This window comes from Syzygium oleosum, unplaced genomic scaffold, assembly GCF_021117445.2.
Source record: "Syzygium oleosum isolate NSW1041296 unplaced genomic scaffold, Sole_v2.1 Sole_v2.07, whole genome shotgun sequence".
In the NCBI taxonomy this organism is placed as follows: Eukaryota; Viridiplantae; Streptophyta; class Magnoliopsida; order Myrtales; family Myrtaceae; genus Syzygium; species Syzygium oleosum.
Genome location: NW_026607491.1, coordinates 5525709 through 5537346, shown reverse-complemented (window position 1 = coordinate 5537346; position 11638 = coordinate 5525709). Strand labels below are relative to the sequence as shown.

At 40.0% G+C, this 11638-nt stretch overlaps 1 protein-coding gene across 3 annotated transcripts; it reads left to right on the top strand.

The window, feature by feature from the left end:
- Nucleotides 1–855: 855 nt before the first annotated feature.
- On the top strand, nucleotides 856–4967 carry LOC115663358 (uncharacterized). 3 transcript variants are annotated; one of them, XM_030585364.2, is made up of 8 exons: nucleotides 856–1305; nucleotides 2268–2298; nucleotides 2694–2712; nucleotides 2994–3091; nucleotides 3882–3980; nucleotides 4233–4405; nucleotides 4576–4667; nucleotides 4774–4967. In XM_030585364.2, the coding sequence occupies exons 1-7, from the start codon at nucleotides 937–939 to the stop codon at nucleotides 4660–4662; spliced, it is 876 nt and encodes a 291-aa protein (XP_030441224.1). In that variant the 5' UTR covers nucleotides 856–936; the 3' UTR covers nucleotides 4663–4667; nucleotides 4774–4967. The 3 variants fall into 3 exon arrangements, with proteins under 3 accessions (XP_030441224.1, XP_030441223.1, XP_030441222.1); XM_030585363.2 differs by having other exon boundaries at nucleotides 4744–4967; XM_030585362.2 differs by having other exon boundaries at nucleotides 4576–4967.
- The last annotated feature ends 6671 nt before the right edge of the window (nucleotides 4968–11638 follow it).

Here is an 11638-nt window from a genome sequence, read left to right as displayed (position 1 = left end):
AAATCCTAATTCACGAACCAACCTAAGCTCTCTCACCAACTGGCCAAGTTAGTTCGTGGAGTGGCCCATTCTTTAGAAGTAACAATATAAGGAGAAAAATTGATTAGAATTGGAACTCGGATTGGGTTAGACCATTTTCGACCCAACCCAATTCACCCATTTTACGGGTTTATTCACAAGTCACATGCATATTCATGTAATTTAATAAACAATTGGGAGATTGGTTCCACCGGTTTCAATTTTTTTTGGACTTCCCATGACATCCTATTTTCTTGTCATAATTTAGGATTAGAGAAATTAAAAGGCCCAAGAAGCACTAATTTAAAAGGGAAATAAACACTCACAAATCCCAGTAAGTGGAATTTTTTGAATATAAAGAATGAAAAACAAATTAAACACTGAAATATAGATAATCACAAGTAAAAAAAATATTATCATCGACTAAAAAGAAATCATTAATATATCCATTAAATTTTGAAGATGAAAAAAAATACTTAAACTATTGGCTTTACTACAAATAATGAAATCGTCTGTGCAATGACATATCTCCTCGTTCCTTTCGCTTAAATCAAATTGCGCTGGCAGAATTCTCCGATGACCTAAAATAAAAAATTGCCGATATCGACCGTGCGTAAAAACAGATGAATTATAGAAGAGATCAAAATATGAATAATAAATTAGCCGACTACAAAATTACTCCGTTGATTGAATCTTGTGGATGAAGATACGTAAGTACCAAAAAAACATCACAAGACCAATCTTAGGATCACACGAGTCAAAGCAAGATTTAAAAAAAAGGAGAAGAGATTTTCCATCGAATTCCATATAAAGCTTTCTTTTATTTGGAAAAAACATCTCCTAAAGTCTTTTGTTTGACCGAGAATAATAATATCCAAGGAGCAAGAGCAGGTTCATGGTTTCCGGAAACCTCGTAGGATGCGTCTCTCGTTTGGGGTCATCAAATCCTGTCCAGCAGTCATCACTCGACGCGACAAATTCCGTCGTCCCCGAGCTCTGAGCACCCGACCGAAAGCAGCATCGCCGTATTTGAGGAACTCCGTTTCGATTCACCGGCGGTCTATCTGCGTCGAGAGCAAAGGCGCGCTCCCCAGGGAGAGACAGAGGCAGGGGGAAATGGGGAGGTCGGAGGTGGTGGTGGTGGCGGAGGCGGAGAAGCTGATGGAGGGGCACATGAAAGGGAACGACTCGTCCCACGACGCTTGGCACGTGTTCAGGGTCAGAGACCTGGCCCTCTCCCTCGCCCGCGAGGAGGGCCTCGCTTCCCGCCCTGACTCCATGGAAATTGTCCGTATGCTTACCTGATCTCTCTTTTGTGTCAATTCGGTTAAGTGGCTGCACAAACGAGAGCGACCCACTTTGCTATTTGGAACTTGGGATAGGAACACTAAAATTTTATTAAGATTGCTCTCGATTGGGTTCTGAACTCTGTACTAAGTTTTGTAGTTCATGGTGAATGTCGGCGGTTAATGGGAAGAAAAAAAATGAGATAACCATAAACAATATGGATTAAAGCGAAATAGTGTTGTTATCGCACTATCAGCAGCTTAGTAGGTTCCTAGGAGCATCGGAGATGAGCAATTAAGTAGACGCTTGCTGGGTTTGATGTAGCTCGGTTTTGCAGAGCTTGAGTGGAGGTTTTGTAATCTGGGATTTGAGTTTGGTGGGTGATAGAGTCACAATTCTAGATTGATTTGAAGAAGTGCATAATGTTTTGAAATGATGAATGACAACTACAAGCGCAAAACGTAATGGGCTCCTTATATATGTTGAATGCCTTCTGCTCCACCAGAATGCTACTTTACAGTTGTGACCTTTGGAAGGAAGTGATTTTAGCGAGAAAGCTATCAGTTTATGCCTCACCAAGGATCCAAACTTTTAACTTTGCCAATCTCTGCCACCCGTTCCTTGAATTGGTTTGTGCCTCAACATGTTATTTTAGATTTGGTTCTATAATGCATGTAGTAGGACATTAAGGTTCACGAAACTGATGTGGCACGAATATCTCAAGATTATTCACCTATTTAGTCGGTGAGGAATTTAAGTATGGATCTGCTTGTTCTTCATTGATGACTTGGGAAGTGAGGAGTTCACATAAGCCCCAGTACACACTTTCAGACATGCATAAACAACACAAGGAGACAGCATTATCACATAGATTCTTGAAAGATAGTTAATTCTTTTGAATAGCTTAAGTGGTGTTGAATTTCTTTATCTGGTTTTTTACAATCTGTGGAATGATGTTGCAGGTAGAGCTTGCTGCACTTCTTCATGATATAGGTCAGCTCTCTCTCTCACTTGAGGACTGCATATTTACACAATCATGAGTACGATAACCGGGCTGACTTTGGCATTCATGCTCTTTTTCCAACTGAAGAGTTAAGGTGTTGACCTCAAGGGCTGTGGTTTTTTTTTTATAACAAAAGATCTGTTACATGCAGTCTGCAGATGACTTGAGACTCTTCCCCTTTCTTTTACAAAGTGGATTTACGTGTCTGTTAATTATCTGAACCTACGATTGCCAATCCCTTTTCATAAAGGTCCTCTGGACTAACTCCTGTGCATGCATATAATCTACTGTGACATTGCTTTCGTGTGCTTAACCATCACTTTTATGATATTCTGCAATTTATGTTGAAAAAGAACTTATTTTTAATATTAGTTTCTCATTGCAGGTGACTACAAGTATCTAAGGTCTGGATTTACTTCTTGATCAGCCCTAGAAGTAAGATTGCACAGTAGTGTTGTGAGTGTAATTGTTCACTGAGAACCCGTCTTTGCATCATATGGTACATAGTATGTTCGCTTATCAAATTGCATTTCATCCTTGATATCTTAAGCTTTGTCACATATGCAACTAAAGGAAAGGTATGGACATGTTGCAATACTTTTTGTTTGCTATGCTAATAAACTGTTGTTTCTTTCTTTAATTCGGTTTTTCAGTGTCACCATCTGTGTTTCTGTTTTCCGTGCAGAGATCCGTCTGAGGAAAAGATTGTTGAGAATTTCCTTGAGGAACAGGGAGTGGAGGAAAGCAAGAAGATCAAGATCTTAAGGATAGTAAGGGGAATGGGTAAGTTCTTTTTCCTTCTCGATAGCTAAATAAGAAGGGGTATGGGTGATTTTTTGGAGTTTTTTGCTTGCTCTACCGTTAGTTGACTGTGTCTTTGTCAATTCATCTCAATTCAATTATGTGGATGACGCTTGAGTATGTAAATTTTCTGAGCATGATGTTTTGTGGTATGTGCTATGCTCGCAGCATGAGACGTAAACCTTTTATTTTATTGACCTTGGTTTGTGGAACACCTTCTCTTTTGCTGGAAATGTCATCGTGAAGCTGTGAATTGGTTCGTTACAACTCTCAATATCGATATTTTTATCTGCAGATAGAAAAACAATTATTTTTGGAGGAGGTTTCATTGGTAATCACATTGTGCAGGAAGAGATTGGAATTACTGCAGTACCTAGATTAATAGGTTGTCGTTATTATATAAACGTGTTCTTTGGTGATTCATATGAGTGTACTTGTGGCTGGAGTTTGTGTTTATAGATACTTGTAACTAAATTCAGAGCCTTATTAGTTTTATGTCGTATCATTCACTCCGTTCTGAGAGAGAAGAATAGCAACATTTGTGGCTCATCAGATTATTCATATGGTTTACCAGCAGTTTAGCAGTCTAGTCACACTGAAATAGATTATTTTCAAAAAATCTCTTGGTCATATCATTCCATCAATTATTTTTTATATAAGCATCACTCTGTCAAGATTATCCTTTTGTATCCTTGGTATTCGGAATTCTACTAGAAATTACATATTTGTTATGTTGGTGGAAAACTAATATGACAGATTCTGGCATGGTCAGGTTTCAAAAATGAGATTAAGGGGCTTGCAGAAAATGAAGTATTTCCAGAATTTGGGGTTGTGCAGGATGCTGATCGTCTTGATGCCATTGGGGCCATAGGTAATGATAACGAAATCTTGAATAGTATTTTCTTGATCTTACCTATGTATAATCCTTTGTCTAATTGAATTTTAGTGTTAGAAATTGAGAAATACTGAAAGTTTAATGATGCCTTGTGATGTTTACCCATATAAGCTAGTCGTATGTCCTTCCCTGACTGGTTTTGTGGGCTGTTCTCTTTGCTCCATTCACTTCTCTGTTTGTGATTGAAAGAAAAAAAGCACACCTCGTATGACATAAGGTCACGTGCAGGAATAGCTCGTTGCTTCACTTTCGGGGGAAGCAGAAACAGAGTTCTCCACGATCCTGCCATCCAGCCACGATCAGATCTTTCCCAGGAATGCTACATGAAGAAAGAGGAGCAGACTACCTTGAATCATTTTTATGAGAAACTTCTGAAGCTGAAGGATTTGATGAAAACAAAGGTAAAAAAGATGGGTTTCCAGTATATAGGGCCTACCTTCGTTAATATTCGTTTTGGTAGTAATTCCACATGCTTGCTCTTTCCAAGGGTTACTACATTCTTTTCAGAGCTGATAGATGACAATTTTAAATATAACTTCTTTTTTGTCGTGTGGGTGTTTGAAACGCTCAGGCTGGACAAAGGAGAGCCGAGAAGCGGCACAAGTTTATGCTTGAGTATCTAGAAGAGTTCTGCAAAGAGTGGGATGGGCGAGCCTAGATTAGGTAACTGATTTTCTTTGACTGAGTTCTTGGATTCTACAACATTTAGATGCTTAGCATTTCCAATTCTTGTGGGTAGGTCTTTGATGTTGTTACTGTGGATCTGCAGGTGATACTGGAGGTATTATCACCATTGCCATTTCCAATGGTTTAGCCCTCACAAAATACAATACCGAAATTTATTTATGGTAAAGTTCTATCGTTGAATCCAGTTTTACCAGGTCAGTTGTCAATGCATTGTAATCATAAACATATATGACCTACTAGCTTGTTTAATTCCCTTATATGCTGCATTTGTTAGAATTCCGGTCGCTGTTGCCCATTTTAAAACTGTTGCTATGTTTGTTATAACAAAAGACGGAATGCCATCTAGATTGCATTTCGTCGAAGATGAGACATTCTCTAGATGAGCTAGACATCGATACCAACTCACGAGCAGTATGGTTTTATGGGGATGTGGATGATTCTGTGCTGGTTTTTTTGTTGTTTTTTTGAAACCGTTTAATCTTGATGATTATTAAGCTCTATGAAGAGCAATTATATACACAGTTCACACATAATGTCCATAACGGAGAAAGCACTCCAAGAGAGTCTGAAATGGAGAATGTAGTGCGGGTGAGATGATGTGAGAAGTTGGGAGCTAGAGAAATAAGATGGTTGTAGTGTTGGTCTAATGTTAAAGGAACAAGCACATATGTACATACTTATCGATTAGGTGTGGGAAACAATCGAGATTTTTTGTATCGCTAGCTGTAAATATTTTTTCATTTTGGTGTATCTATTTGAGTTTTAGTATTTCCCATCACGGGTCTCGCTCTCCAATTGCAGACGAGACCGGATAACCGGGCAGGTTCAGGTGGGCTCGGGCCGGTTCCAGTCTAGGGGATTACAGTCGTTAGCCCAAATTAGGTCTGAGACATCGAGCCTGTTTTTTAACATAAAAATATACAAAAGGTCAAGAAAAAAAATGGGAAAACTTCAAATAAAAAAAGTGAACGATAAAATTTTACACTTTTATGTCGATATTTTCCCAATCAAATTAATACATCATTAGATTATGCTTGTGTTTTGAGCATTATTGAAAAGACGGCGTATAATAATAATAACGAAAATAAGGATAGAGATCTTCCAAATTATGCACAAGTTTTACATTAAAGTTCACCTCCAAACGATTGCACAAGTTTTACATTAAAGTTCACCTCCAAACGATCGATACATCAATTCTTTGATTTCGACGACTATTTGAGACGTTGATTACAAATACCAATTGCAATTACTTTTTTTTATCTCTAATTTTTAGCTCTTAACGGTAAAATATATTCAGAGGTTGGCAACACTCGAGATAATATATTTTATTTGCCTCTGAATTTCTTTCTAAGGGTAAAATAATGACTTCGAGGGGGAAATGCTTTTGACTTGAAATATAAACTTTGTTGCGGCGCTTGCGCTTTATATTTCTAGATCTACGGATTTGGGTGGGTTGGTTTTTCTATCCTATAACCAATAAATGTAGTTCCGTTCACTTCGTGAAAAATCAACCATCTGAATTTTTTTTTCTTATTTTAGCCATTCATATCTCCTAAGAATATAAGTCAAAGCAAAATATTTTCGTTATTTGTTGATGACGAAAACATTTTCCGTTTCGACTCGTTCCTTAAGCCCTACAAATCGGTCATGATTAGAAAAATATTTTTTAAATTAGTGATGTTTTGCGAAACCAAGAAACAGGACCGTTGCTGGTTCTTGATTGGACCCCTTCGACATTCTCCGATTCTTGATTCCTAACGTCGCCGTCGCCACTGTTCGCCATTGCCAGCGAAAACGGCGCATCTTGACAGGTTTTCATGGATTGAGATCAGGATTTTGAGAGAGGAAGATGGGAGATGGGAGATTGTGGAGGGGTGATTGTGAGAGGAGGCGATGGAATTCGTAGAATTGGAGGAATGGAGTTGGTAGAATTCTTCTTTTTCAGCCGTTTTTTGTCAACCCGACCCAACCCGGGTCGCGACTTTGGTTATTATGCGGGTCGGTGTCATAGAATTCCTAACGTGACCTTTAAGAATTGCCTTCTCTCTAAACTTTTCCTTTAAGATTTTTCTTGGGACCACGCCGTTCCAGTGGCACCTTCGATCGATGACGACGGAGGGAAGCGCTGGGGTTTATCGGCTCAAGTCCTGGGAAGGCCAAGTCTTCCTGGCCGACAAGGACGTGGCCTTGCAAATACCATTGGTAAGGCAGCGACAGGCGGAGTCGGAGGCCGGCGGGGTCGTCCTGATGGAGGCAGCCGACACGAAATCGCTGAGGAAGGTGATCAAGTGGTGCAAGATGCACACGCCGGAGAAGAAAGCCACCGTCCCCCCGGACGAGCTGCGGAAGTGGGAAGACGGGCACATCGACCTTTGCCGTGTCCCCATCTGCCTTCTCATCGCCGCGGCCTTCACGGAGTTTCAAGAATTGGAGCATTGGCTGTCCAACAGGATCGCGCCTGCCGCAATAGCCCTTGCGGAGAGGGACCCAGTGGAAATGCGGAGACAGATTCGCGCCAGATTAGCTAGATTAGCTTGTTAATCGGATAGTTGTTCTTATGTCTCGCATATTTCTTGGTTTCCTTCCCTTTTGTGTTTGAGGTTTTCTATGGGTCTTGGATGTTACCTTCTCTTTCGCTATTAAGGGGGATTATTATTATTCCAGTTGTTCGATAAAATGCTATGGGCAGGTATTCATCTCACTCTATGATGCTCTTCTTGAAGACTATGAATGAGTTGCGGCATCATGCTGGATCAGGAGGGTTATCTCTTACGGTCAAGGACCCTCGGGAATACAAGGATGAAGATGCTGTGAATGATTCAAACACGATAGCTGCTAGCACAATTGATGAGGTTTTATCACATGTAAGCAGCCATCTATGACACAACCCTGTGGACAAAGGATGATATTTACTCTTATTGTCGCGGGCACATCATAGTTTGCGGAATGCTGCTTGAGGAATAAGAACCCCAATTGAAGAGAACGGTCTTCACATGGAGATGCACAGGAAGTATACAGATTTCTTGTTTTTGGATGTCAAATTCTTTGGATAGGTCACAGTCTTCAAGATCCTGCTCAGTAGTGCTTCTGAGTAATGGGAGCGCGGATGAAATTTATCTCTTGATGCCATGATAAGATTCTGGCTCGTTGCTCTGTAAGACATTATGACATATGTGATCCTTAGGTGCCGAGATTCTTTACGCAAAGGCTTGCTCTAGGTTTTTCTGTTATTTCCTTTTCTTATTTCTTCTTTGAGGAATCTGGACATCTTTTGCTTGCTAAAAGTACGTCGCGCCTATCTGGGCAGCTGTAATATAGAGTTGGGGTGACAAGTTGCCTTGAACATTTAATATTCCATGATATTTCATGTAAGTTATTAGCTCTGTGCCCTACGTAAGTTCTCGGTAGTAAACGTAAAGATGGAGGAGGATTGAAGATTTTCTTCCTTTTTGTTCATCATTGAAGAGATTTTCTAGGAGAATTGGAAAAGATCTTAACCTTGCTCTGGCTTATCTGATAATCGTCCAATGAAATGGAATCATTGATAGTAGGTGCTGGAGCTGTTCTGTAGCGATTAGTCATCTGCAACCATCAGTATTCTTTTTCTTCTCATTGTATCCTCAGCAGTGATGAATTTTTGCATTCACTCCTGATTATGGCTTTGAATGACAAGTAGTTTTATGTGTTCATTAGTCTATGCAAAAACATAAGGGGGTGATGAGACAAAGCCTCTGATATGAATACTTAAGTTCAAGGACCTCCTCAGGATGTTGCAATGGGCTGTGTGTACGCGGGCGCGCGACGATTAGTGGTCGCTTTAATTTTTCCTCCGACCCCATCTCAGAATTCTCTTAAACAAGAGATAAATTCATAATTGTCTTGTTCTTTTTATATGGTCAATCATACTCCCCTTGAGTTGGGTCGAGGCTTCTGTATTCCTCTTATTTTCCAAGGGGGCTCACGCAAAAGGTGAAAGCATGTAATATGTGATCTACTATGGTTGGTTGTTAAAAGTAGCATATCATTTTGGCAGGCTTTCTTGCCCCCTACTATGGTTGGTTCCTCTCCATGAATCAGGACGGCCGAAGTTCACATGTTATCAAAAAACAAGAAAGGGAAAAATATTTGGAGAAAGAAAGTTGATCACGCGCAGGAAAGAACATATATTCGGCCATATTCTCTGGTCTTGAAGAAAGTAAGTGCAGTATATGGTAGGATTAGGAAAGAGGAGTTTGTGGGGGTTATGGGGCACATAAAGGACAAAAATAAACGGAAATTGAAGATATTGGAGGTGATCAGATTTTCTAAAAATAAGAGTGGTTAATTTGTTTCCAAGTTTAAATTGATTGGATATCTTTTGTGATTTTGAGCTCATCTTTTGCAATTTAGAGCTTATTTTGCTTGATTGAGATCCCTTTTTGAAAAAATACAAAAAGATTGCATCTTATGATAGATTAGGATAGTTTTTTTAGATATGGTTGCATGTTTAGATGATATCTAAAAGTTTAAGATAAGTTTCTAAGTTAGAATAGGTTTTAATTCAAATTATTTCCTAATCCAAGTTGGATTATCTTTCAGTTTAGATAATTTTTTTAATTATTTAGTTATTTCGAATTTTAATAAAAAAAATCCAAAAACATCATGTGCATATCATATAGAATAGGTTGCATCGCATCTTCCCACGTCATTGCCACATCATTGCCAAATAATTTCCATGCCATCATTAATGCCATTTCATTTAGAACAGTTCATTTGTATGTCATTAAAGTTTGGTCATATACATAGTGTTTTTCATGCTAACTTAGTAACATTCTTTCCATGTCATTAGAGTTTGGGTTGCATTACATGCATTGCTTATAGATTGGTCTTTAATTTAAGATAAATAAAATACCCCAAAAATTTCATTCATTGTTAGTGGCGTGTGAAGTTTTGCTTTCTTTTTAGCTTTGATTTATTGGTTGTTATTTTATTGCTTGTTCACCCAGATGAACACCCATTGTATGTTAGTGGCTATGTTTAAAATCAATCCAAATTGCTTACAAAAATATTTTTGAAAATAAACAAAAAAAAGGCACCGAACGGTGTTAGAGCAATTTAACGTAATTAAGTTCCCATATCCATGAATCTTTAGTTCGTAGAAGTAAAGTATACTGCTTAGGTGTCTAATTGAACTTCCAATAATTGTTTAGTGGCGACTCTAAATCAAAATGAATTGCATGTTAAAATTTGAACTGAAAGTTGCAATTGGTATGTGTTTAGAAGAGTCCGAGCTAAATGTAAGCTTAGTGATCCATTACACATCCTCTTGGTGGTTCGTCCTTTGGGAAGGTTGCGACATTTGGCCGAGTAATGAGTTTGTAATTAAGTGGGTCATTAAAGTGATGGAATGTTAATCAATGAATGATGCAAGGTCGGTGTGATCAATACCGATTTTGTGTGTCCTTTTACTTGAGTAAATCGAGAAAATGGATAGGGCTGAATTTACAAAAAAATAAACAAATCCTCCCAAGGCCATGTCTTCATGGTCGATAAGGCCGTGGCCTCGCAATCGCGCTACTTAAGCCACCGCGCAGAGGCCGTCGAGTCATCCTGCTGCGCATAGCCGACCCGAAGACCCTAGAGAAGGTGCTCGAGTGGTGCAAGAAGTGCACGCCCACGAATAAAGTCGCCGTCTGCCCGGACGTGCTGCGGAAGTGGGAAGATGAATACGTCGTTGACGGCGTCCCCAAGTGTCTCCTCGCCACGAGCTACTTGGAAATCCCTGAATTGGTGAATCGGCGGATCGACAGTAGGGCAGAGTTGCAGATAGCGGCGTGTGGGAAGTCAGCCGGAGGCAATCTGGAAACCGATGGAGCTCAAGCATGATGGTAATACAAGGACAGCTAGGCAATTAACCGGCTCCTCTCCTGACGAATCATCTCCCTTGTTTATTTATTTTCCCTTCCCTTTTCCTTTTATGTCAATATATATTAGGGTAAATAATACAACCGTTGGTGATTAATTAGGTCTTGGATGTTAGTGTTACCTTCTCTCTTGCTATCAATGGGGATTATTACTATTATTATTATTAAAACATATGCTTCCCTGATCCAACTCGAATTCCCGGTCCGCATTGGCTGCAAGCAAGATCAGAGGGTATTCGAATTTGGTAACTGTTAGATGATGTTGATCTAATATGTTATTTCCTTTTAAGTAATTGACTCGCATCAAAACCCTAATCCAACTCGAATTCCCTTTCTCGCCATTACTTAAGTATTCGGTTTGGTCTACGGCTTCCACGTGAAACCGCACGGCAGTCCAGGATCATGGAGGAGCGAAGTTGTGCATGTTGTTGTATTGCATGCCCATGGTTGTTCGTGGCAGGAGCCATAATCTGTATCGTATTGACGTCCCGCAATTTGACTGGTGAGGCGCGAGTTTTCGTGTCCGACATGTCTCTCTCTTCCTTCGACGTGTCGCCATCGTCTGGTCAATTGAATGGGACTTGGCAGATTGATTTATCACTGCTATACAAGGACACAAAAGGCAGCTCTTTCTCATGCGACAGCGCCACGGTCTCGGTGTATTACAAAGGCGCGTACCTGGCAGGGGCGAATCTTCACGCCTTCCGTGCACCTGCACAGCATCCGATGCCACTGGACGTGAGCGTCGATGCATCCCGAAGCTCCGTGCCGGGTTGGCTCGGCCACGATCTCACGGAAGCAAGGAGACTTGGAGTTGTGGAGTTCGATGTTCAGTTTGTCGCTAAACAAGACACATGGCATGACTCTTACCTGTTCGGGGGCGTTTAGGGTTTTCGACGACAGAAGAAGCTGAGCTCATCAGCGACGGTCACGTAAGATGCCCGTTAGTTGCTTAGAAGAAATCAATGAGAAGAGAAGTTTATCTTGATGGCTAGATTTCATTCTATTTTCCTTTTTTTTTATCTTTCAATATGTTGCAGATGA